Source organism: Phocoena sinus, chromosome 1 (assembly GCF_008692025.1).
Source record: "Phocoena sinus isolate mPhoSin1 chromosome 1, mPhoSin1.pri, whole genome shotgun sequence".
NCBI classification, from domain to species: domain Eukaryota; kingdom Metazoa; phylum Chordata; class Mammalia; order Artiodactyla; family Phocoenidae; genus Phocoena; species Phocoena sinus.
The window spans coordinates 39,215,380-39,242,225 of NC_045763.1; the positions used below are offsets into that span (position 1 = coordinate 39,215,380).

The 26,846-nt window shown below is 43.1% G+C and overlaps 1 protein-coding gene across 1 annotated transcript in view; it reads left to right on the plus strand.

Moving 5' to 3' along the window:
* Positions 1-8,945, plus strand: part of CMPK1 (cytidine/uridine monophosphate kinase 1) — a 34,133-nt gene extending 25,188 nt beyond the window's left edge. The window contains exons 2-6 of the mRNA XM_032607912.1: positions 1,216-1,362; positions 5,068-5,220; positions 6,470-6,546; positions 6,789-6,885; positions 7,868-8,945. Coding sequence (XP_032463803.1) covers positions 1,216-1,362; positions 5,068-5,220; positions 6,470-6,546; positions 6,789-6,885; positions 7,868-7,909 — 516 coding nt within the window. The 3' untranslated portion in view covers positions 7,910-8,945. The remainder of the gene's footprint in view (positions 1-1,215; positions 1,363-5,067; positions 5,221-6,469; positions 6,547-6,788; positions 6,886-7,867) is intronic.
* Positions 8,946-26,846: the final 17,901 nt, after the last annotated feature.

A 26,846-nucleotide genomic window follows, 5' to 3' on the forward strand; every position in this document is an offset into this window, starting at 1 on the left:
ACAGCCAAAAATAAATAAATAAATTTATTTTTAGAAAAACCCAAAAACGGGCTTCCCTGGTGGCGCAGTGGTTGAGGGTCCGCCTGCCGATGCGGGGGACGCGGGTTCGTGCCCCGGTCCGGGAGGATCCCACATGACGCGGAGCGGCTGGGCCCGTGAGCCGTGGCCGCTGGGCCTGCGCGTCCGGAGCCTGTGCTCCGCGGCGGGAGAGGCCACAGCAGTGAGAGGCCTGCGTACCGCCAAAAAAAAAAAAAAAAAAAAAAACCCAAAAACCTTTAAAGTGAATACATATATATATACACACATGCACACACATGCGTGTATGTAATAATATAAAAATGCTGTGTATATTTAATATAAAAATGCTTCCAGGTTATTTAAGATAAGTATCTTCATGATGGCAAGGAGGTAATTGATGGCTTTTATCTCCTGCTACCTGTCAGGCTCTTTGGTAGGCATTTTATATAAATACATTATCTCATTTAATCATCACCACTGAATTATAAAATAGGTATCTATATTCCCATTTTACAGATGAGACCTCTCTAGTCACAACTAGAGAGGTGGGAAATGGACTTTCGCGAGTGGTAAAGAAGATACAGGCTTAGATGGAGAGACAGTGATATTCTAAGACACTATTTGATTATGTGTCCACTCTCCAGAGTGGTCAGGAAAGCTAATTTCATGGAGGGGTAGGACTTGTACTGTTTACTGAGAAAGGGAACAAAACAGAAGAATGAGGTTTGTGTAAGTGCTGATGAGTTCAATTTAGATGGGTTGAGTTTAAGGGAGGGAGGATCTTATAGAAGGTGGGTACAGCCAACTGTGGTAAGATTTTGGGGGTTTTGCCTTGAATTATATAGATTTTTGTTAGACATTTCTTTGAGCATTATTAATAACATTTAAACTTTGTGTTTGTGAAAGAATATGATGAGCTGTTAATGCCTTGAATGGTTAAATAAGTTTCGGGTTGATTGCATGATTTGTGAACATTATAGCTACCATATGCTACATAGGTTAAGGATATTTTTTAAGCAAACTGGATTGTATGAAATCTCTCTTCAGTTTTTCTTTATTATTTATTTATTATATAAGCAAAGCTTGTTTATTATAGAAAAATTAGAATATAAAAGTTACCATGAAGGGAAACAAACAGTAGTCCTAACCCTGGGTTGAATGTATTTTGATCTTTTTCCTATGTGTTTGTTCTTTCAGAAATATGGCTACACACACCTTTCTGCAGGAGAGCTTCTTCGTGATGAAAGGAAGAACCCAGATTCACAGTATGGTGAACTCATTGAGAAGTACATTAAAGATGGAAAGATTGTGCCAGTTGAGATAACCATCAGTTTGTTGAGGAGGGTAAGGAGTGTGAATGCCAACCAGTTAAAACCAACAAGGAACTGAGAAATTAAATCTGCCTTCCCTTTGAGTAATGAAAAAAATCAGAGTATTGAATTTCTTGATTGTGGAGGGTGGTCATGGTGTTTGAGAATGGCAGAACTGGAAGTTCCACTTTCACCTGGGAAGAAATTGGACAGTAGGAAGCATTCTCTACCTTGGTCTAGGATCAGCTACAACTGAACATTCATATGTGTACACTTGACCCTTCCCAGCGTGCAGACAATCCATCCTCCTTCCATTTCTATTTCTTTTTCCTCCTTTCCCTTTTCCGTTTTCTTCCAGACTTTGTCCCTCCCTCCCTCTTTCTTTCCCTTCCTCTCTCCCTCCCATGACCCTCCCATCGTTGCCATTCTCTCAGTCTTGATGTTTCTTTTTCTGGTGCATGCGTCACAGTCTTCAGTGTGAAATGCTGAGACTAACAGCTATCAAACGAAAATAGGTCCAACCTAAAAACAGATACCTTGCATTTACATGATATCTCTCCACTATAGATTCTCAAGATTATAGTCATTAACAGATATTTTCACATACAAGAAACGTGAAGGAGAAATGGAAGAGTGGGCACAGCAAGAAATAGTTGAAGCCCAATGGAAGAGATACATGAGCTTCTGATTGGAACCAGAGAAACTTGAAGAGTGGCTCATTCACACACATTCTTAACTCTTGTTTCAGAGATTGGAATGCTTCCATTCAGAGTAACTAAATCCTCCTCCTTGTTCTCTGGATTTAATGCCCTTTCTCCACTTTTATGCTTAATTGTGAAAGAATAGTCTACATTTTTTACTTTTTCATTTTCTACTCTTCAGCTCTTTGCACTAAGACTCTATTTCCATCTTCATTGAAACTATTCTTGCTGATGTTACCAGTGATCTCTATCAAATCTAGGGGATATTTTCAGTCATTTTTCTTGTAGCCTTTAACTTCCTGTCTTTTTGAAACTCGTTCCTCCTTTGTTCTCTGTGACACCATTTCTCTTGATTCTCTTCCTCCTTCAGTGACTGCTATTTCTTAAATCTCCTTTGATAACTCTTCTTCTGCAAGTTTCTTAAACCATGATGCTTCTCGGGGTTTCGTCCTTGGTCCTCCTCTTATTTTATACATTTCTTGCTGGATGTTGTTAGCCATGTCCAAGGTTTACACTGTGCTAATGATCCCAGAATCTATCTATAACTCTAGCACAAATCTCTTTTTCTGAACTCCAGACCTATATTTCTTTTTTTTTTGGCTGCACTCCGCCTCTTGGAGGATCTCGGTTCCCTGACCAAGGATCAAACCTGCACCACCAGCAGTGAAAGCACGGAGTCCTAACCACTGGACTGCCAGGGAATTCCCCAGACCTATATTTCTAACTAACTATTAGGCATCCATCTGAATGTCTCACAAGTATCTCAAAATCAACATGTCCGAGTCTGACTGTATCATCTAAAATGTGATCACCCTTTATTTCCTATCCTGGTTAATGGTTCTACCATCTACCGAGCTGCCCAAGCCAGAAATCTGGGAGCCATCCTATATTTTCCACCTCTTCCTCAATTTCCCGAATCCACTCAGTGAGCAGATCCTTTCAATTATCTTTCTCTTTATCCTCTTCTATTTATTGATAGTTTTTTTCTCCTCTATTAGTACTATCATCTTAGTTCAGATCCTCTTTTTGTCTTTTTTTTTTTTTTTAAATAATATTGGGAAGAATGCAGACATTATGTTGGGAAATCAATCACTGAAATATATTTTTCATTTTTTACTTATTTATATTTTGGCTGCGTTGACTCTTCGTTGCTGTGTGCGGGCTTTCTCTAGTTGCGGTGAGCGGGGGCTGCTCTTCGTTGTGGTGTGTGGGCTTCCCATTGCAAGCCCGTGCCCTTGTTGTGGAGCACGGGCTCTAGGCATGCGGGCTTCAGTAGTTGTGGCTCGCAGGCTCAGTAGTTGTGGTGCATGGGCTTAGTTGCTCAGCGGTATGTGAGATCTTCCTGGACTGGGGATCGAACCTGTGTCCCCTGCATTGGCAGGTGGATCCTTAACCACTGCACCACCAGGGAAGTCCCAAGATCCTCTTTTTTTCTTATTTGGACCATCACTAGAGCCTTATCATTAGTCTTTTGCCTTTAATCCATCTTTGTCCCCTTCTAATCCATCCTTCATGGATGATTTTTTTTTTCTAAAGGTGATGGGAGCATGTTTTTCTACTACTTAAAATTTCTCAGTGATCCTGTATTGCTTGCAGAATAAAAACCAAATCCTTAGTGTGGTATAACAAGTTCTTCATTAATTTTGGCCCTACCTACTTTCTAGTCATTTCTCCTTCCACTCTCTACACGCATCCTAAGGTTCACCTCTACCAGCTTATTTCAGATTCATCAAAGCTGTTATGCTTCTTCATTTCTGAGCCTTTAACATCCAGTTGACACCATCTGGAGTACCTTGATCCCTGTCTGCCTGCCATTTCATTATTCAGAATTCAGCTCCTCTGCCACCTCTTCGGTAAAGCTCTTCCTGGCAGTTTCCCAGGTAGTTTGTGCTTGCTTCTTCGTTTTATCACAGCATCCTTGCATACCTCAGTATAGAACTTAGCACATTTACTTCCACATATTTGTTACACACTGGACTGTGAGCCCGCCGGGGGCCATGACCTTGCTCTTCATGTTCCTTGATGGTAGGCCTTGCATGAGTATGTTGAGTGAGTAGAATATCGATGTACCCCTTCAGATATCTTCTACTACCGTAATTGGGATAGAAATGCTATAGCAGGAGTCCAAAAGCATTCTGAAATTTTGTGGATATTGGAGAAGCTAGATGCTGGGTTAAAGCCAACCCTCAGATAAAGGAATTAGGGGTCCTGACAGCCATTGTTCTTCTTGAACCAGGAAAGTTTGAGCACTGAGGGAACTGGAGGTCTGTTTGCTTTAGAGTAGAGGCTCCTCTGGAGTTTGTCAAAGGCATGCATCTGTGCTTATCTCATGGTGCTTGATAGTGGTAAGGATTTGGAGATTCGAGATCTGCATCTCCCAGTCACACATTTCCGCATTCTACCTAAATTCAGACTTTGGAAGAGGATGGTGAAATGTGCAATTCTTGCTGTCTTTCTGAATGTATTGTTTCCTTTGCTACCTGTGTTTTGGTGTGGCCAGTGGCATTTAGGTTTAAATTAGCTTCAGTTTAAAAAAAGAAAAAAGAGTATTGACTCCTACACTAATAATTAATGCTAGCAATCTCTTTATATATCCAAAGCTTTTTGCAGTTGGACTTGAATTATTGCAGAGAATCTGAGTACCTATAGAAGCAGCATACTTCCTACCATAGCAAAATGACCTGGGATGAGGAAAGGGAAGGCAAGATAAGGGTCTCTATTGACTGGAGCAAAGATACTGGTTAATGCTTATTTTTCTCTTTTTGCTATTTATAACTTCGTGAAAATAATATATGCTTAACAGTAGAAAATTTTAAAACTACAGAAAAAAAATTGTGTGTGTATAAAATGGGGGATACATAACCATAACTCTACCAGGTTGAAGCAAACATGTTATTTCCTTTAAGTCTTTTTTTTCCTATGCACCCTCCATGCTTATGATTCAAAGAATAATAATAAAACACACCCATATAGCTACCACTCTGCTTAAGAAATTGCATTAATATAGTGTTGAACTTAAATCTTCCCTTTTTCATTAGGAAATGGATCAGACGATGGCGGCCAATGCTCAGAAGAATAAATTCTTGATTGATGGGTTTCCAAGAAATCAAGACAACCTTCAAGGTTGGAACAAGACCATGGATGGGAAGGCTGATGTATCTTTCGTTTTGTTTTTTGACTGTAATAATGAGGTAATGAAAATCTTTATCTGCCTATATGGGCTTTAAAACAGCTGATGGTCAACTGTTAGAGAAAAAGAAAGTGATTTGTTTCACTTATATTTACATTTTATATTGACAGCAGTGTTTTTTGAATTGGTAAGTTGGATGCACAGAACAGCACTATCTTAAGATATTTGGCATCAGCAATATTGTGGGCCTAAAACTTGCTTTATTTTCAAAATAACAAGAATTTGTGTTTTGCGTTAAGAATTGACTCATACCATGTTAGGTAATGAAGCTGCATTGTTACTTCTTGAGTAGGCACTATTATCAGAGAGTATCTTGCCTTAGGATGTCGTTTACTGGAAAAGAAACACACATTTCTGGGAAGTTGGGAAAACTTTCAACTTTAAAGAAACATGTATGATAGCCTGATTTGTCTTCTAAGAGTGAAATGAAAAAAAGCAGGAAAGCAGTCTTTTTCTTTCTGGTGCTTCTAATAACATACCCAGACATACTTTTGAATAACTAAATGAATTTCTCGGTATCTTTTTTTTTTTTTCCCCCGGAATCATTTAATTAAAAGGCCTGACTCTGTATGACAGCTGTAATATAAACTTTATTAAATTAATGCCAACGGCCTGAAAGAATAAGAATCAGCAGTACTGCCTTGAAGGAAGTTGACTATTCTTAGGTTGAATTGCAAATGTGCCTGTGGTGGAGAGACTTGCTGCAGCCTTTGAGTTGTTTTAAAATGTAACTCTCTTTTTCCAACCCCCAAAAATATGTTTTCACTTATTCTTCAGAGTTAATTTTAGAATGTTACCACAGCTTTATAACTAAGGAATGTTTATTCACGATTAACAAGGGATACTTTATTCAAATGCAAATATGTTAACTCTTAAATATTTGGATATTTATGGCATTATCAAAAAGTAAGCAAAAATGGAACAAAGTTTGACGCATGTAATTCATACCTAATAAGTTAATAATAGATGGAACCATACACATAGAGATCATCTCTTTATTGCGGTTTGAAAAAAAATACACAGGAAAAACTGAGTCATGAATGAATTCTTATTATGCTCTGTACTTATTTAACCTAGTTTATATAAATTGAACCACATGTTTCAACTTTGCATGTTGATTAATGAATTAAACACATTGGGTTTAATGCAGGGTTTTGTTGGTAATCTCTTTGAACTTCTCTTTTCAGGTTTAAAAGACTGGCAAATTCATATCTTTTTAAAAATAACTTTTTATATATTTCTCTTTTTAGATCTGTATTGAACGATGCCTTGAGAGGGGAAAGAGTAGTGGTAGAAGTGATGACAACAGAGAGAGCTTGGAAAAGAGGTACTTTGCAGTTTTTACACATTGCCACCACGTCTCAGTTTGGAACTTGAGTAACAGATTAAACACGTGCCCCATTTTGGACCAGAAAAAGAAAATGTCATGCTTAAATATGTAGAATGGCTTGTCCAAAAAGCTGATAAGGGAGGGAGCCAACTGGGTTTTATTCTGTATTGTCCCCCGATCTGTCCTAAACAGGGGAGAGAAGTATGCTTAGAGCTTCGCAATATTTGCTTCTGTTGCAGAATTCAAACCTATCTTCAGTCAACAAAGCCAATTATTGACTTATATGAAGAAATGGGGAAAGTCAAGAAAATAGATGCTTCTAAATCTGTTGATGAAGTGAGTATCCGTAGCCTGCCTGGTAGTAAAGTAACAATGTGATTTGGGGCAGGGAGGGGAGCAATATGCAGGAGAAAAAGAAATACCGTGACAGATTAGTTTGCTTTTCAAAACACTGGAGACTGAATGAAAAGCTAGGCCTTTTCTTCTTTTTTTAAATTAAAGTATGTATATTTTATCAGTTTACAATATTGTGTTAGTTTCAGGTGTACTTCTTTTTGAATAGAGTCTAAAATGGGTTTTACAATTTCAGACTTGTTCTTTGTAAAAAGTGGGTGGTGTATTAATTCCAAACCTCTTTTCTCAAGCACTGGAAAATTCGCATTTTGGGCCATGATCATGTTTTAAAAATCTGTAACATGAATAGCAAATCATCTAGCTGAAGAGTCCCCGGTTTCTTTCATCTCTTCCATCACAGAGCATGTAGCTCCAGAGGTACAGGGTTTCCACGACCCAATGCTTGCCTCTTCCTTCATGAATCTTGGGTCTCTGTACTGTGGTTTGTGGACTCTCAGTGCCCAGCCGCTACTAGTGTCGCTTAAATTCACCTAATCTTTCCCTGATTCCCTGAATCATCTTCCCCTGGACCTTTTTTTTATCATATAGTCATTTTTGGTTTTTTATCCATGGTCCCTTCCTGTAGAGGTGAGGTAATACAGGAGACTTAGTGTTTTAGAATCAGAACTAGGAAGATAAGCCCCTTCAGTTTACTTTTACTTTTTATAATATTGGTAGCCTATCAAGAAGTTTGTTTTGTCCTAAAAGCACTAGTAAAATTATTGAAGCAACACGTTCATAATTATTTACGGTATTGTACTACTGTCTAAAGTAAAATAGATGAAACTAAGAAATTATAATGTGTTTTTTTTAATAATCCATTTTGAAAATTCATGTAAAATTGACTTTTAACAGGAACTTAGCCATATGGTGTTTTAACAATATTTGCCTTTTAAATTATTATTATTATCCTTTTCCTTTACAGGTTTTTGATGAAGTTGTGAAGATTTTTGACAAAGAAGGCTAACTCTAAACCTGAAAGCATCCTTGAAATCAGGCTTGAATATTGCTTTGATAGCTGCTGTCACAACCCCTTTTTAAGGCAATTTTAATCTTTCATAATTACTTCTCAATTAATGGCTGGAAAGTATGTAGTAAGACAGATTTTTTATCTTCATTTTTTTTTTTTTGGTCACAGGAGTAGACAGTGAATTCGAGTCTAACTTCATCTTAGCTATGGTGCTCACAAAACAAAGAAGGGTGTTAGCTAGTTCTTTGTTTTTATTCAAAAAGAATATCCCTTTTATAGTTTGTGCCTTCTGTGAGCAAAACTTTTTAGTATGTGCGTATATCCCTTAAGTAATTATAACATGTTTGGATTAGGGATTCCCCACGTCTTCTTTCTCTTGCAGGATTTAAATTTCCAACCTGTTAAGTGAATTTATGGACCAAATTCTAAGGAACTTTTTGTGTAGTGAGTTCTTGGACAATGTGTTTGGTAAACAAAGTCATGAAATGAATTCCTAGAAGTATTTTAGTATTTATCAAATAGCTGACCATTTCCTATAGAAAGGTAAGAAAACGTAAGCTTTGCTTTACTACAGTTTGTACAGAGTTGTTTGCAGGGCATAGTCTTTGCTTCCAGGGGTTGGGATGGGGGCACTGGGGGTTCAGAGCCTGGTGGAATTGTCAGTTTTATTCGACATAAATCTGAGGGTAAGGGGCAAGGATCACATCTAATGACATGTGTTCCTTTTGCTCTGTTATATAATGTTATTAATGATTAAACTGATCTTAACAAAATTCCTAGTAGTGGAACCTTGAAATGCATGTAGATTTATGGTAAAATGATTTGGTTAGTGTTTTAGTAAGACTTCAAAGCTTTTTTTGTTTGTTTTCTAGACTAAGCATAGGGTTAGCACAAAGCAGAAGAAATCTAATGGTTAAATTTCCCATTTGTATTTTATTTTCTTGAATACTTTTTTTCGTAGTTGTTTAAGAAGATTTAAAAATTGCACTTTGGTCAGAAAAATAATAAATTTATCTTACAAATGTTTGATTCCCTTCCTGGCTACTTTTATTCAGTAAATTCTTTTCTTGGCATCATGTTGAAGTATTAAAAGGTACAGAATTCTTTAAAAAGTATAGAGTCCAAAGGAATTTTCTCTTACATTCATTCTTCCTTTAAAAATCTCTGGAAAATTTTTCTCCTTACCTTTTTCTGCCATCACTAATGCAAAGTGGTATCCAAGGTTCTTAATGTGAGATTTATTAAAATTTTTCTCATTTTCAGCACTTATACTGTTTGGTATACAGGGTTAAACTGGGCAAGGAATTTTGATTTTGTATAATTACATTTTATATTTAAATCATTGGGAATAGTGAGGACAACTTATGGATGTTCTTAAATTGTAATAGATTTATTTATTTCTGTGTGTGTTATGAAATTCACTTATTAGTGATGAATTTTCAACATACTTGCCATAGAAAACAAAGTATCCATAAGTACTGTAACATATTAGCCACTAAAATCTGTGTTAAGATTATCTTGGTTTCTTGGAAGAGATTGTAATGAATTCTTATCTAGTGATTTAATCTAGCCAATACTGAGGGGTTTTACTGGTAGTGGTAGTTCAATCAGACAGCTGTAGTACGAAGCAAGAGTAAAGACTAAGATTCTGAGAACATTCCTGCTCACATAAGTGAAGAAATCCATTGGATGGGGATCTAAATATTTATATTTATATTGTGAAAGCAAACTTAAGGTTTTTACGAAGACTGCTGAGACTAGGTGCTTTGCTTCCTTTCATCACATATCTTTCTGTGGCATTTGAGAGCAAAAACCCAGAAACATAGTAATTGCTAAATTACGAGGCTTTCCTTTTTGTTTGCTTTTTAAGTAGAAAAACATGTTGGCAATATTGAGTTTAAGAGTTGATTGAGTTACATCTGACTTCACTAGTTTTGGTCATTTCACTTATTAAAGATACAGTCGTCAGTGAGTTTTTGACTTTAAAGACCCCAATGGAAGGCTTGCTGTTTTTAAAAAATTAACTAACATTATTTTTATTCGATGATGTTGGATGTGTATGCATTGTCAATATTTAGTGAGTAATCCCAATAAATTCTGTGCTGTGGGCTTTGCTGTTTGCTGGTTCAGATTTCTATTCTCTCAAGCACACCGAAGATCAAGAAGTATCATATTTAACATGTGGGTCCTCACAGGGCAAAAGCAGAGTTCAGGATCCAAGAGAATTTTCCACTCTGTGTATGATGTGTATGCGTCTTGAATTAAGCAGAAAGCATGACTTTATCCTGTTCCTTCAAGAAGTAATCCAGATTGAGGCACAAGTAGCCCAATTCATTACTGGCCTGCAGCATTAATTGCTTGTCTCTTTGAGGGGGAAATTGGCAGCAGGCAATGTGTATCAGGATGCGGGGTTTTTTGTGGCCTTGTAGCTTTGTCCATGTAATTTAAGTGGTTGCCTGACATTCCAGTGGTCCCTGGAGATAATAGTGGTTGACAGTCTTGGCCAGACAAGGTCAGCGTCTTTTCCCTGGAGGTTTGGTCCTTCATCTGCAGACATATACTAATTGCACAAGCCACAGTGCTACAAACACATACTCTGCCTTCCAAGAGTTTTCTATCTAAAACTAACAGTCTGACGTGGACAGACCTTCAGATGTCTTCTGTTGGCTAACTTCAGTCATTTTTATATAGCTTATTGCAATTCTCCCTAGCCTTCTTGCATACTTCAGCTTAATTAAGTACTCCTTTATTCTAAGCAATTTTTTTAAATGAAAGGAAGTTCATATATTGTGTACCAAAGGAAAAGGTAAAAATGGTCCTAATCACTTATCCCTTTATTTCTTGATCTCTGACTTCAGTGTAAGTACTCCCTTGGATTCAAGTCTGCTTTCCTTTGAAGGGGTGTGGTTATTTTGATTGTGATGTTAATTCTGGACTTTAGCTAAATTCTGCAGGTCATCATCTTTCCTGTTCTGGGGAGAGCTGAAGGACTAAGTTGAATTTCTGGCTACCACCCTATGCCCTATGTCAGCCATACCAGCTCCAGGCTATCCCCAGGGCTCAGACTTCTGTGGGATCTCTGCCATCCCATTCATTCTTCAAAGAGGCTTTTGTTTCATGACTTTGTCCTTCTAAGACTCAGGCATAAGAGAAGTGGGCTTAATTATTTTGTACTGTTCAGTGAGACAGAGGTAATAAATCAGCATTTCTCTAGGTGGTGAAGTTCTTGCAGCCACAGAAAATTGTTTTTTTAATTTTGTGATACATTTGGAAGTAACTTTATGCAACTTCTTAGCACTGGTCTTTGATGCCCTAACCAACCAGAGGAAAAGCATCTGCAGAGGTGGGTTACTACATCCCAACCCTAATGGTAGATAACCCTAAGAAATATTAAGAGCTGTCTTACACACAGTGAAATCAAGCAGTTAGGCAGCGTACTACAGAATAGCAGATGTATTCTTGTTTGGTTGAGTAACCACATTTAAAAAGAGAATGGGGCTTCCCTGGTGGCGCAGTGGTTGAGAGTCTGCCTACCAATGTAGGGGACACGGGTTCAAGCTCTGGTCTGGGAAGATCCCACGTGCCACGGAGCAGCTGGGCCCGTGAGCTACAAATACTGAGCTCTCCGCGTCTGGAGCCTGTGCTCCGCAGCAAGAGAGGCCGCGACAATGAGAGGCCCGCGCACCGCGATGAAGAGTGGCCCCCGCTTGCCACAACTAGAGAAAGCCCTCGCACAGAAACGAAGACCCAACACAGCCAAAAATAAATAAATGAATAAATAAATTTAAAAAAAAAAAAAAAAGAGAATGTAAAATTTTTAAAAAGCCATGTATGTGAGCTTTGGGAACACACATATAGTTCCCTTTAGAAGGCTCCCTGGAAGAAATATACTTTCGGTGGCAGTGTCTATGAAATTAAGGGGAAAAAATTGCTACAGTGGACTCAGGATGGACTTCCAAGAAAACTCCTGAATTGGATGTTTCCCTGCTAGTTGGTAAATACTTGCAGCCCTTTGAGGACTGCGGGTGGAACTGGCTGTCTCACAGCCACCTGGCTCCAAGGGCTTCCTGAGCCAGAGGGGAAAGATGTTGAATCGGTCCAGCAGTTAGTACTGAAAAGCACAAAGCTCTTGTACGTGGCTCACCCTAGATTGTTTATTAGTTTTATAAAGAAGCATTTTTATAAGTGGCTCCAAAGCAGCTGCCAGAACTTGGCCAGAGTCCCTATGAGCATTGCAAGGCTGCATCAAAGTGGCTTTGTCAAAATGTAAACCTCTGTTTTGTTTTCTTTTTATTCTATTATTTAGTTTTGGCTGCGTCAGGTCTTAGTTGTGGCATGTGGGATCTTTTCTTGCGGCTCATGGGCTCTTCGTTGCAGTGCGCGGGCTCCCCTCTAGATGTGGCGTGCGGGTTTTCTCCTAGTTGTGGCGTGCAGGCTCCAGGGCGCGTGGGCTCTGTAGTCTGTGGCACGCAGGCTCTCTAGTTGAGGCGCGCGAGCTCAGTAGTTGTGGCACATGGGCTTAGTTGCCCTGTGGCATGTGGGATCTTAGTTCCCTGACCAGGGATCAAACCCATGTCCCCTGCATTGTAAGGCAGAGTCTTTACCACTGGACCACCAGGGAAGTCCCAACCTCTTTTAAGTTATCAGGTAATGTGCGCAAAAGGCACAACTGTCATCCTATCCTCAACTAGGATGGTGGTCAAAATGAACACATTATTTACATTATTTAAGGGGGAAAATGCTAAAGTTTCATGGCTAACTTTTCGATTGAGTCAATATTCCCACATCAAAATGACCAAGTTAAAACAGCGGCATCAAAACCCCTCTGGTGTTGGAACTTCCCCAGCGGTCCAGCGGTTAAGAATCTGCGCTTCCACTGCAGGGGGTACAAGTTCAATCCCAGGTCTTGGAACTTAAGATTGCACATGCTGCGTGGTGGGCCAAAAAGTAAAAACAAAAAAACAAACACCTAGTGTCAAATTCTGTGTCAGAATGTCTGTGTCCTATCCAGTATCAAACGTGACTGAGCAGAGACTGTATCTGTGTTCCTTCCTCTATTTAGGGCCTTTACTTAGGTCTGGATAAGTGCTATTTAGGGAAAGAAGGTAACTGCTGACTTGAGGCTGCTGCTGGTAGTGTGTACTAATGGAAGATTCAGAAATTTAGGGGATGGGATGGGATGAGGGTAGGGAGAGTAAAATCATTTGTATAGAGGAGCAAGAGCTGGTTGAGCCCAGTTCTGCTTCATACATAATGGATTTCAGGTGTTAAGGTGATGTCCTTAACACCCTCTATCTTTATCCTGTGGTTTGAGTAATTTCATGGATATTTCTGAGTTTAGGTTGTGTATTTGACTTAGGAAAGGAGCTATTTAATTTACAGTCATGAGCTAAATCATTGTTTTATATGACAATACACAGATTATGGCCAGTTGCTGAAATAATAGATGCATATAGGAGGCATTAGTACAGTCTATAATCACATTCATGCAAGGATCTGCCATCTTAATTGAGCTAGCTGGTCACATTAGCAAGCCAAATTTCGGAGATGCTACCCCTTGTGACTGAGATCAGAGGGTTAGTTACAGGAGAAGACAGTAGCACTAAAATGATGACATTACAAAAAAATTGGCCGTTCCTTCAAAATATGTTTGATGCAGGTTTGTGAGGAATACAACAGTATACAACCTTTGGTTTCTTAACTGTATTGTGTTTCTGTAGAGTGCTTTTAATGCTGGCAAACTTTTTTACCTCTGATCTCATTTTGTTTTCCCAGCAAGGCAGGCTGCGATGATTCTCTTACCGACCTGTTTCATGGATGATTAAGCTGAGGTCCAAGGAGTCCAAGTCAGTTGCCCCACAGTCTCTGCACCTAGTAGTTGTGCGTCTGGAAGCAGAGCCCAGACCTCTGGGCCTTACCACATCTGCCTCCTGTCTTTCTGGTAGTCCATGCCTACCTGTAATTAAGCCCAGTTTTGAAGTGTGACCTCTAATACCCCACCAGACTTCCTCTGTCTCTAGCCCATTACCCACATTTATCTTCTCTATTACACATATGCATAATTTGTGAAGTTTCTTTGTTTACTTCCTGCTGATCTCTGCTAGATTATAAGTGCCAGGAGAGCAAAAATGTTGTCTGTCTTGTTCATCTCTGTTTCCTAGTACCTGCACATAGTAGTCACTCAATAAATATGCATTGTAGGGCTTCCCTGGTGGTGCAGTGGTTGAGAGTCCGCCTGCCGATGCAGGGGACACGGGTTCGTGCCCCGGTCCGGGAAGATCCCACGTGCCGTGGAGCAGCTGGGCCCGTGAGCCATGGCCGCTGAGCCTGCGCATCTGGAGCCTGTGCCCCGCAATGGGAGAGGCCACAACAGTGAGAGGCCCACGTACCGCAAAAAAAAAAAAAAACAACAACAACAAAAAGAAAACAAATATGCATTGTAGTTCTTGATCAATGGAGTCTTTGGGAAAGAAGTTTCTAAGAGGTCTTAGCTGTATTTTTTTATTCTCTTACTGACTTGGCACAGAGTATATTCTTAATAGGTTTTATTATTAATACATTTTATTGGCTATTGATGTAGCAGGGAAGAGAGACTGAGGAACGTGATGAGAGTCTGTGCCTTCACATAAGAACTCAAATACTGAGAAGTTTCCCTAAGCTTTCTTTCTGCTTCCCGGGTCCCCTCCCCAGTGCCTGGGATAGGTACTCAAAGAAGTTTGCTGATGGTAATGCTGTTGGTGGTCAAGAGGTGCCTGGTTGGCATTGGAGAAGAGGAGAAGTGTATTCCGGGAGAGGGAAACAGCAGTAGCAAACCCACCCACATAGAAGCAGAACTAGGCCTAGAACCCAGCTCCCATTCCTTAATACCAATATGCTTTTACCTCTGTCATTACTAACAAGGATTTGGGAAGGCAAAGTAATATCTTGTGATGCTTCAGAACCAGTACTTTTTAATGGATTTCATTCAGTGTGCTGAGCTTTTAGTCAATGTCTTTTAAGCCATTTTTTAAAAGCCAGTGCCTCAGGCTCCACCCCAGAAATTCTGATTTAATTTTAAAGGCTCCCCAGGTGAATCTAAACCAGTGGTTCTCAGACTTTCAAGTGTATGAGAATCATTTGCAGGGCTTCTTAGACCCAGATTGCTGGGCCCACACCCAGAGTTTCTGGTTCAGTAGATCTGGGGTATGGTCCAAGAATTTGCATTTCTTTTAAAGTTCCAGGTGATGCTGATATTGATACTTTGAGAACCACTGTACTAAGCAGAGTGGCCAGAGGCAGTATTGGAAACTCCCAGCCTTGCATCTTTACGGGCAAGGGACTGTGTGTTCTTGGTCTTTGTTTCCACGGTGCCTAGCATAGTGTAGGTACTCAGTGCATGATGAATTGACAAATTGATAACAACCTTAGTGGAAGCTCACAGCTCAAGCAGTTGCCTAGCCTGCCATCCCTGAAGCTCATGGGTTGAGGCAGGAGAAGTACTTCAAGAAGATCACAAGTGTTCCCCCACTAAGGAAGTTGTCAGATAGCCACCAGCTTGACATAGGAGAGCTGCCTTCATCTCTCTTAGTAGCTGCCACTGTCTTGAAAGGTAAGGCGAGCCCAGGGGACCACTGTCACTTTCTCTAGACTTCTGAAGAAAGATGGAGTAGCTGTGTTCAGTGTGGGCTTGAGGGCAGAGCAAGGGCAGCAGAAGCAACATAAGGAAGACCTTTGAAAGTCAGAGCTGACCAACAGTGAATTGATCTGCTTGAGGACTTGACGAGCTCCCGATCACTGGAGGAAGCAGAGCCTAGGACTCTACTCCGCGGGATGCTTTAGTGTCTTCTAGCCCAGCGATTCTTTCTTTCACAGACCATCCTGTTCAAGTTGTAGTCTCAGTCTGAAGTCCACCTGGCAGCCCAGCCACATCCTCTGGTCCCTCCTGAAACCCAGGACACAGAACAGCTCTCTGTCCATAGTAGCAGGGAGGAGAGACTGAGGAACGTGATGAGGGTCTGTGCCTTCACTTAACTCAAATACTGAGAAGTTTCCCTAAGCTTTTCGTTCTGCTTCCCAGGTCCCCTCCCCAGTGCCTGAGATAGGTACTCAAAGAAGTTTGCTGATGGTAATGCTGTTGGTGGTCAAGAGGTGCCTGGTTGGCATTGGAGAAGAAGAGAAGTGTATTCCAGGAGAGGGAAACAGCACTAGCAAAAGGATGGCAGTGAGAATGCGTGAGGCATAGGGGAGACCATGTTCCAAACAGTGGGAGATGGGAGTATGCAAAGATAAGGTGGAGAAATACAATGGACGGACCTTAAAGACAACTAAAAGAATGTGGATTTGTCCTGTGTCTGTTTAGCTGGGTCTAGACCAGAACGCTGGGTAACTGCTAGGCTGGATGAGCCAGTGTGACAGTCTTCTCAGATTTTGGAAGCTGCACTTTTCCTCCTCTCACCCCTCCTCTTTATTCTTCTCTTTCTCCTCCTCACTGTAAGCTGTCCCTTGAGTTCTATTCTGAACTCTTAATGGTTTTTCCATCTCACTAGGGACAGTGTGCAAACCCTCCTTGGCTTGGCCTGGTTGGGGCTGGGCCCAGGGCCGGCTCAGGAGAGCCGGGGAGAGGAGGCGGCTCCCAGCAATAAGCAACCCACAGAATTGTGTCTGTTATTTATGAAAAAGTTTCTGGGTTTTCGGCTAATTGCAAAAATACATAATGGATGCTTTTCGCATCTGCTAGTTATTCTGGAACAGGCCTGCATCCAAGAGCAAACTTTAAACAAACAATAAGATTATGGAGCTTAACTATTTCAATGTGTGACAGAAAAGAAAGCCAAGGCCCCAAAAGTTGCATTAATACACATGCACTCAGACACAAGCAAGGGGACAACAGATACACATACATACAAATATACAGATTCACATCCTGGTACCAGTGCACACAAATGCGTGCTTGGGTACTAGCACCTAGTACATACGTGGACGTACAACTCGAACACATGTGCCCAGTCACAGGCACCAGTGCACATACTCACACACGAAGACAAATGCACATGCATGCACTCATGCACATGTATACCCCTACACAGTTGGGCAGCACAAGCGCGCAGACACAAAAGCACACAGACACACAACCCCAGACACCAGTGCAACAAGTGGTCCTCCTAGGTGGGTGAGTGGGTCTTCCCAGTCCAGAGGTAAGTAAAGTACTCAGCTGGGCACTGGCTGTGCCTGGGTGGTATCGGGTGTAGTTATTCGGTGTGGCCACCAAGGGGCACCCAGGATCCATACTGCATCCACTTTTTTGCTGGTTCTGTCAGCACGTCAGTTGTTTTTGTACCCACAAGCTTGCGTCTTCCTGTTCCGGATCCCTGAACAGAGCTGAGAGGCTCCTTGCTCCCAGCTCCAACCTTCTAGGACCCACCGTATTCATTCTCACCTTGTCCCTGTCTCAAACCACTGAAACAAGCACAGGTCTCCATCCCTCCTCCCTCCCAGCTGAACATATACTTCAGAGCCCCCTGCTCAGTCCTCAGACTGCTCTTTGGAGAAGTGGATCTGTCAGGTCTTGATCATAATGTAGCCTCCACCAAAGCTTCTCTCCCAGGAGCAGCTGTGAAAATCCCACCTATTTTTCAAAGTCTGCTTCAGCATCTCCCTGTGCAGGACTGCCAAAGTTAACAATGTGTGTTAAAATAATTGAATAGATGGGTTCATGTCCAGCTCAACACCTGACTCTGCCTCGTCCACTGACCCCAGCCGGAGAGGTCTCTCACCCTCTAGTACCTGCCTCCCGGCTTTTTATGTGCTTTTATGAAACAAATCCAAGCTTTAATACACAGCAAAGCAGAAGTCAACCCCTTTCAGCATCCCTGACAGGTAGCTACCCTAGTAACAGAGAAATCACCCCTTCCTGAACAGCCCTCCTCACTGGGTCTAGAAAGTTCCTCTGTGTTCCTTCTCCATAAACATTCTCAGAGCTCCTTCATGACAGGGGCTGTGGCAGGCTCCGAACAGACAAGATCTCTGCCCTTCAACAAATTAGTCTAGTGAGGGCGTTTAACCAGTACAGCATGAAGCATGCAATAGTACAGTAATTACAAAGTGCAGGGGAGAGTGTGATGAACTTTCCAGAGGAGTGAGGTGGGGAGTCAGGGAGACATTTACGGAGGGAGTGAGAGCTGAACTGAGACTCCAAGTGAGTAAGCACAATCCTTATAGTTCTGTAAACTGAATGTTTGCTGTGTGTGTGACTGCTCTTCCTCAGAGGTGAAATTCTAATTCTAACCCGTGTCTGCCTACCTGCAGTCTGAGAGCTTAGCCGCTAGTCCAAAACACCTCATACGACATAAATAAAGTAAGAGTTTGGGGGCAGCAGGGAGGGGAAGGGCATGCCAGGTGTTTTAGTTTTCTATTGCTGCCTAACAAATCATCACAAACTTGGTGACTTTGAACAACACCCACTTGTTACCTCAGTTTTGTAGGTCAGAAGTCTGGGTTCTCTGCTTACAGTATCACAAAGCTGAAATCAAGGTATCATCTGGAGGCTCGGGAGAGAATCCACTTCCAAGCTTCCGTACTGTTGACTGAAGTCAATTCCTTGTGGTTGTAGGACTGAGATTCCTGTTTCCTTGGTGACTGTTGGTCATGGGGGTGCTCTTGGCACTAGAGGCTGTGCTCGCATCCTTTCCATGTGCCGCCTCCATTTTCCAGTCAAGAAAGGCAGACAGAATCTTCCCCGTGCTTCAGACCCCTGACTACTTCTGTCACCAGCTGGTCAAGCGAATCTTTTATGCTTTGTTTATAGATGCATCTGAAAACTTAGAAACGAGTAAACTGTTTCTCATGTAATTGTGTTATAACTGTTCATTGCAGATCTGGGGATTCCTGGATTGCATATTCTTACTTGCACCACTTTTTCTCTTCCTCAAATTCCTAACTGCCTTTATCTCTCCCTCATGTTTATCCAGTCTCTCTTTTATCTAGTCTTCCTCTCTCACCAGAGACTTCCTTCCAAGTCCCTCTGTTCTCATGCTGTAATGTGATCAGCTAGTGTCCAAGCCTGCTGGAAATCCATCACTTTAACTTCCTTTCACAGCTTTCTGTGTGGGGTCCACCCTTTTTTGAAACATGTTTCCCACTTTCATGTTTATGTCCGTGTTTGTCTAGAGCACACCCACACCCTCCGAGTAACCACCTGAGGAAGAATGCATAGGATGTAAATATTCTCACTCCTGGCGTGTCTCCCTATGTCTTCACTATATCTGTATAGTTGATGGTTCGTACGGCTATGTTCCCTCAGCACTTTGAAGCATTTCTCTACTAACATAGCATCCTGTGTTGCTGCTGCGAATTCTGAAGTCACTCTGATTACCATTCCTTTATGACCTTTTTTTCTTTATTTTTATCTTTCTCCCATCTGAAAGCTTTTAGATCTTCTCTTTATCTCCCTGTATTTAAAAAGTCAGGATATGGTACCCAAGGGCAGGTCATTTTTTCATTCATTTTTGGGTGCACATATTGAGCTCTTTTAATATGGAGACTTTGTGAACTTTGTTCAAGGTAACTTTTAAATATAAATTTCTCCATTTTTATCTGTTTTTGCTAGAATTCCCATTTAGATTTTTAACTTCGTGTATTGATCCTTTATGTCTCATATTTTCTACCTTCTTATCTTTTTATTTCACTCTGAGAAATTTCCTTAACTTGAAAACATTGAAACCTACTAAAATTTGAAATATATATTTAAATTTTCAAGAGCTCTCTCTTGTTCTCTGGTGGTTTCTTTTTTCTTCATACCGTCTAGTTTTTATTTTATGGATACACTGTCTCCTTGAATCTCTATAAGGATTCTATTGAGTGTAAGACTTTTTTCATTTTTTTTTAAGTTCTTTTCTGGTCCTTTCATTATTTCCATTTCCTTTGGGGTCATTTTATTTGTTTGTCTTACTCTTTCAGTTTGGTGGCTTTCCTCAGATGTTTGGCAATCCTTGGATGTCCTTTCATGTTTACAAATGAAGAACCAAAGAGCTTGCTGATTAACTAGTGTGCATGCCTCAGGTTGACTGGGCAGTCAGTCAGTCTATAGTAGAGGACTTGCTTCCCCTACTCCCACCCCGATATCAGAACATGAAGGTCTTTCATCTGGGGACAATAGGTTGCTCCAGAAGCCCCCCCGCCCCGATCTCCCCCTGGAGAGTAGACCCTGACCTCTTGGTGCTCTGTGCCTGGCGTTGGGGAGAGACTGTCCAATGTCGATTTTTAATTAATCCCCTGTTTTAAGCTCTGTGTCTTGCTGGTTCTGCCAAGACAGGCTGCCTTCTTCCTTGGCTGTATCTTCCTCTCCGCACACTCTGTCCTAAGACTTTCTCTGCCCTCCTGCATCAGTTACCACTCCTCCACCTGCTTTCTATTGTTCTGTTGTAATAGCTTGTCTACTGAGGTTACCTCACCCATTATCTTTATTGTTGTGGTTTGCATCCTTTGTGTATTCCTTAATAGTCATTTTATCAATAGAAGTCTCTCAAGCAAAAGGGGCATAAAACAAGAGTCAACTTATCATCCTCAAGGACATGTCAGCCCAAGCTCTTCCTTATTATCCCTCTAATTACAGCACTGGCCCAGTTGTGAGGTCCTCCAAGTGTGTCTCCTGTGCGCACACTCTCCTCTCCTGGCCCCAGGCACCTCTTCCTCACCTATCAAGGCTCTCTCCTCCTCAGGAAAGGACCGTAAACTCCTTTACTCTGAGGGTGCCTGTCAGAGGGTGAGAACTTCAGAGAACACAGTCCCCATTGGCTCAGACCTAACAAATGAAGAGTGAATGGTGGGATCTCATCTAGGGCTTAGTTTAGGGAAGTTCTACCTCAAGTGTGAGTGCGGGTCTTCTATGCCTCGAGGCCCTAAAATGCTCCCATGTTACTCACTGGTGATAATATTACGAATGTGACTCCACCAGAGGACTGAGACGGCCCAACTGTGGCTGGAGAGCGGCTGCTGCTTCTCTGCACTACAACCCCTGCCCCCGCGCCTGGACTTTAACAGAAAATCCAACTCACTCCGGCTTAAGCCTTTAGAACATTATTTGCTTACTTAAGTCCAGAGACTGTGTGGTGGCTCATAGCTAACAAGGACCATGACCCTTTCCATCTTCCACATCATCGTCCTCAGGGTGTAGGTATGGTAGATTACATTTTCCAAAGATGGAGGCAGCAATATCTCCCATGCCACTTGCTCTTCTGCAATGTGACCTTGCCATGCCTTCATTAAGAGGTGGAGTCATGGATAAAGAAGATGTGGTATATATATATATATATATATATATATATATATATACAATGGAGTATTACTCAGCCAAAGAAGAGTGAAATAATGCCATTTGCAGCAACATGGATGGACCTAGAGATTATCGTACTAAGCGAAGTAAGTCAAGCAGAGAAAGACAAATGCCATATGATATCATTTATATGTGGAATCTAAGCTATGACACAAATGAACATATCTACAAAACAGAAACAGACTTACAGAGAACAGACTTGTGGTTGCCAAAGGGAAGGGGGAGTGGGGGAGGGCAGGATTGGGAGTTTGGGATTAGCAGATGCAAACTAGCGTGTATAGGATGGATAAACAAGGTTCTACTGTATAGCACAGGGAGCTATATTCATATCCTGTGATAAACCATAATGGAAAAGAATATGAAAGAGAATGTATATATATATAACTGCGTCACTTTGCTGTACAGCAGAAATTAGCACAACATTGCCAATCAACTATACTTCAATAAAATAAAAAAAAAAAGGTAGAATCTAATTCTCTTCCCCTTGAATCTGGGCTGGCCATAGTGACTAGCTTAACCAATATAATGTGGTAGAAATGACATTTTGAACTTTCAAGGTTAGGTCATAAGTCTTGCAGCATCTGTCTGGGCCTCTTAAAATGCTTGCTGTTTGAGACACTTGCCCTAGGAAACCAGCAGCCATGCTGGGGTCACCCAAGCCACATGAAGGGGCCATGTGCAGGTGTCCTGGTCAAGAGCCCCGGCTGAGCTCTCGACATCCAGCATCAACCGTCAGCTATGTGAGTGAGCCGTCTAGGACATCCAGACCAGGTGAGCCTTCAGATGACTCCTGCCCGAGCCTCCACCAGATTGTAACCTCACAAGAGACCTCAAGTGAGAACCATCTAGTTGAGCCCAGGCAACCTACAGAATGGTGAAAGATAATACTTAACCGTCGTTTTAAGGTACTGAATTTGGGGAGGTAATTTGTTACATAGGAAAAGATGACTGGAACAGTTGGCTTTCTTCCTCTCGCCTGTAACCTCAAGTTACAAGATGGCCTCCTCAACTACGAGCATCATTACAAACAACCACATCTAAAAACAGAAGAAGTAAGTACAGACCAAAGTCTTTCTGCTGGAGTGACGTTAAGGGGGAGGAATATCTTACCCAGAAGTCACCCAGCAGAATCCCCCATATTCTCATTGGCCAGAACTGGGTCACACAGCCTCTCCTAACCACTAGACAGGCTGGGTGCAAAGGAATAGGAGGCTGGGAATCACTGTCGTTTGGTCAACCAACAGCGTCGGCTATACTTTGTTGATGTGGTGGTGGTTCTAGGGGGAAGAACAATCAGGTGCGAAAATGACCCCATGCCGAAGACGGAACCTTCACTGCTCCTTCCAGAAGCGAAGCTGCCTCAGTGGGAACAAGTTTATTGAAAACTCCTTTAGGTAGGAAGCATGGTGTACTGCCTGGAGTCCCCCGCTGGGAGGCAGAACCTGGCTCTAGAGCTTGCTAGTGGTGTGGTATTAGTGGGTTAGTTCCCCATTCTGTGCCTCAGGTTCCTTATCTGCACACTGAAAGGATTCCTTCCAACTCCTTCACGTTAGAAGCTGGGGCAGAAGGGAAGTGCTGGAACGCTTACAGTGTGTGGAGGACATGCACTGCCCAAGTCAAGCTCGGCAGAGCTTGCCTCTGGCCACAGATGTTGGGATTTGCCAAACAAGCCCTAATCACTTAATGAGAAATGAAAATGGTGCCTGGTTCCTCCACTTAATTGCCCCTTTGAAAACAACACACGGGAGATTTACAGTGATCACCATAATCGCCTCGTAAAAACCCAAGAATCTGAGGACTGACATGCCTCATTTCTGGGAGGAATTAGAGGCAAAAATTAAGGCAAGGAATTCCTGGCCTGCCTTGGCCTTGGCTCGCTGGAATCCAGGACTCTGCCCACAGAGAGCCTGCCACCCTGGACAGCCTCCTGGCTCAAGGAAATATGGCTCCAAATGCTCCGCAGCAGTGTTTCCTCACAGGTCTGCTCCCTGGATCTCTTTGTCATTGGTACTGCCTAAGGAAGGTAGACCAAATGCCAGAGGGCCTGACATCCGTGAGGGTCAGATGGAGGTCCTCAAGGAGGAGAGAGAGGAATCTTGCTGCACCCACTAGCGACATCTGAGCTAAAGGACAGGAGGGGAGGGGAGATGCGGAGGTGGGAGCACAGGCTGCCCCTAGTCACTGGAAAGCCGCAGCTCTCAGGTTCTCCTGAGGCCATCCACCTTGATTTGCACACCTCCCACGACAAGGTGTTCTGACCTCCCAGGACATCTACTAAGGTAGCCTGGCAGGGAGAGTCTTCACGCTCAGCTCAGCAGAAGTCTCTCGCCTTTCACTGCCTCGTAACGACTCAGAATCACTGAGTGTCAGGGTTAGAACTGTCCTCTGGGTTTGCGTCTCCAACTTCTCCCCTCGACAGCAATATTTCTTTCTTTCTTCCCTCTCACTCTCCTCTACTCATTCATTCAAAAATATCTATTAAATCCCTGACGTGCATCAGAAACTACCGATTCTTACCACAGTAGCCAGAGTGGTGCTTTTAAAACCTGAATCAGATCACTCTCCAAATCAAAGGGAAGGCGGCTCCTGCACGGCCCTCATGCCCCGCCCTTCACCCACTCTGCTCCAGCCACGCTGGCCCTCCTTGCTGTTCCTGGAAAACACCAGGGACCCTCCCACCTCAGCGCTTTTGCCCTTGCTGTTCCCACTGCCAGGAAGGCCCTTCTCCGGTATATCCAAATGCCTCCCTCCCTCACTTCCTTCCAGGCCTTTCCTGACCTCCCTACATAAAATCGCACCCCTACTCTCTCTATTATCCTCCCCAACTTTACTTCTGTCCATCATGCTCATTACCTTCTGAGACACAGTCCACTCTAAGATTTGCTGATTGTCTCTCTTTCTACACTAGAAGGTAAGCTCCAAAGGGCAGGGATTTTTGTGGGTTTTTTTTTTTTCACGATTATATTAAAACACTTAGCACAGCAGCTGTCACATGGTAGGTGCTCAGCAAATATCTGTGGAGTGAATGAACCGTGTGGAGAGAGCAGAGAAAAAGATAAAGCCCCCACCCTTGTGGAACTTAGAGTCTGGTGGCAGAGGCAGACGTTAGGCAAATAGTCACCTGTAGGACTAAGTGACTCAACTGCGGTAAACGCTGGTGGGAACGTGGCAGGTGGAATGAGGGTGATCTGACCACAGGCCAGACAGGCCAGTTGGCGGAAATTTGGCACAAAAATCCTGTTTGCGAGAGGATTGGACATGTAGGGTGATGAGGGTTTGGGCCGCGAAGCTTCGGGAGGAAAAGGTGCTGGAGAAGTTTGGGGTGCCACCTCTAGACCCTCTAAAGGCAACGGGACTCTGTGACGAGAGGGTGGCCATCCGTGAACTGGGTTCAAGTCCCCGCTCCTCTGCCTCTTCCCAGCCACTCACCCTGGGGCAAGCCACCTCAGGGCCAGAGCACTAGGTTCCTTGTCTGTGGGCTGGAGAAGGGATAACTAGGCCTGCCGGGAGGAAGGGATGAGATATCGGGTAGAGCCGGAGCCTGTAGATGCTTGGTGAGTGCCAGCGCCTTTCTGGCCCCTTTCTTCTTTGTTGAACTTTTCAACACCCAGTCTCTTTTCAAACGGCTGCTCCGCCTTCTCTCCTGGCCCCTCACAGCCTTTGGGAGCAGTATGAGGAAGGGAAGCATCTAATCAACCTGAATGTCAACTGCAGGTTAACAGAAATGAACAGGACCTTTGGGGGCAGCATGTGACAGAGGACTAGACTGATTTCTGCTGAGCCCCAGCCCCTCCTGGGCTCCGGGCCAAACAGGGTCGGCTTTGGAGCTATTGACTACATCTCCCATCAGCCTCCGGGCCGATGCCTGCTGACCCATCATGGGACCATGTGACTAGAATGAAGCTTGGGGTGGGGGATGGCTGACAAAGCTAGTGACACAACTAGTGTTGCCAACTGCCAGGCTCTGGGAGGAGCCCTCCTTGACTGACAACCTAGAGAGAGCTCCCAGCACAGACCCATGCACGCATATACACGTGTTCGCGTGCGCACACACACGCACACGCATATCCACACACAGCTCCTGGCTCCACAGCCCCCCCCCCCCACCGCCAACCCCCATGGGAGGACGAACTCCCTGCTCCCTCACATCCTGCTCTCTCTCCTGATTGGTAAGTGGGGGAGGGAGGTTGGTAGGAGGCAGCAAACACATCACTTCTTCGCGTGGTTAGCGTGGACAGTGGCTACACTCAGGCGTGTGGCAAACTCTCCCGTACTGTTGGCCGGCTCCAGGGTTAAACAGCGGAGAAGCAGTGAATCAGATCTGAGTCTTGGCCTCAGGGATCACATTCTATTGGGGACAACAGACACTTGCACAGATAATTACTATATAAACTACACAGCAGAGGATCCAAGAGGGAACCTGCAGAAAGAAAACCTGGCTTACACTTTGGGGGTTGAGGGTGGTGACAGGAAAGGCTTTGGGATAAGGTAGCCTTTAAGCTGGGCTGAGATTGGATGGAAGGGCTCCTAGGTTGGTAGAACTGCGCAAAGTCACAGAGGTGGGAGAGTGAGGGGCCGGCAGGAAATGGCAAAATGCCTGATGTCAGCCTAGAGCACAGGTGGGATGTAATTGCTTTCACCACAGCGATTCGGTTTGTAACCAACCCTGAGGAACCCTCCCAGGGGCTAATGCCTCCCAATCCTTCCCTGCATCCGCCGGACACCTCGGATGGCTTTGGATGGCTCCTAGGGGACCAGAAGACCACTGTCTTTCTTGTTTGCTACTTCACTGCCCTGCTTGGCCCTACATTCGACTCCTTCAAATTAGCCTCTCTTGCATCATCTCAAGTGTCCCCTGGAGGTGCTCCTGCCTCTTCTCTCCCTGCTTGCATGCATCTCATCCTTCAAGGACAGAGGAAGTCCTGCTTCCTCCAGGGAAGCCCTCCTAACCACTCCAGCTCACTCTGGCCTCCTCATCAGATCACCTGAAATGCCTGAAGTAACCATGTGGTTCACTCAATGACCCCTTTTCAGTAAAGGTGCTTTGTCACATGCTGTAGAATGATGCTACTTTCACAACAAGAAATTCACTAGAGTCTGTTTAATACATGCATATGTATACCTGATTCACTTTGCTGTACAGCAGAAACTAACAACATTGTAAATCAACTACACTCCAATAAAAATTAATTTAAAAAAAAGAAATCCATTAGTCTGTTTAAACAAAGAAAGGGAGATTGATTACAAGGGACTTAGAGTCTCAAGTGACCTAACGCAGGAAAGGACTTGACCTAGCTCAAGACCCCAGGGGGATGGTTCTCCCCACCTCTATCTCAGCCTCTTTGCTCTTTTCTTTTCCCAGACTGGCCTTCTCTGCCCTTCTGATCAGATGGGGGAAAACATGACAGTTCACAGCACCCATCATATCCAGCCATGTGGAAAGAATCTCCACATTTTCAAGAGAGGGTGATTGGACCAATTGGAGCAGGTGTCCCACTCTGGCCCAATCAGCTTTGGGAGGGGAATGGGGTCACATGGTGCTAACACGGCTGCCAGGCTACCCCTCTGGGAGTCATTCCTCACAGTCCTGGGGGTTGGTGAGTGGTCTGTTCTAAGAGAAAGGAA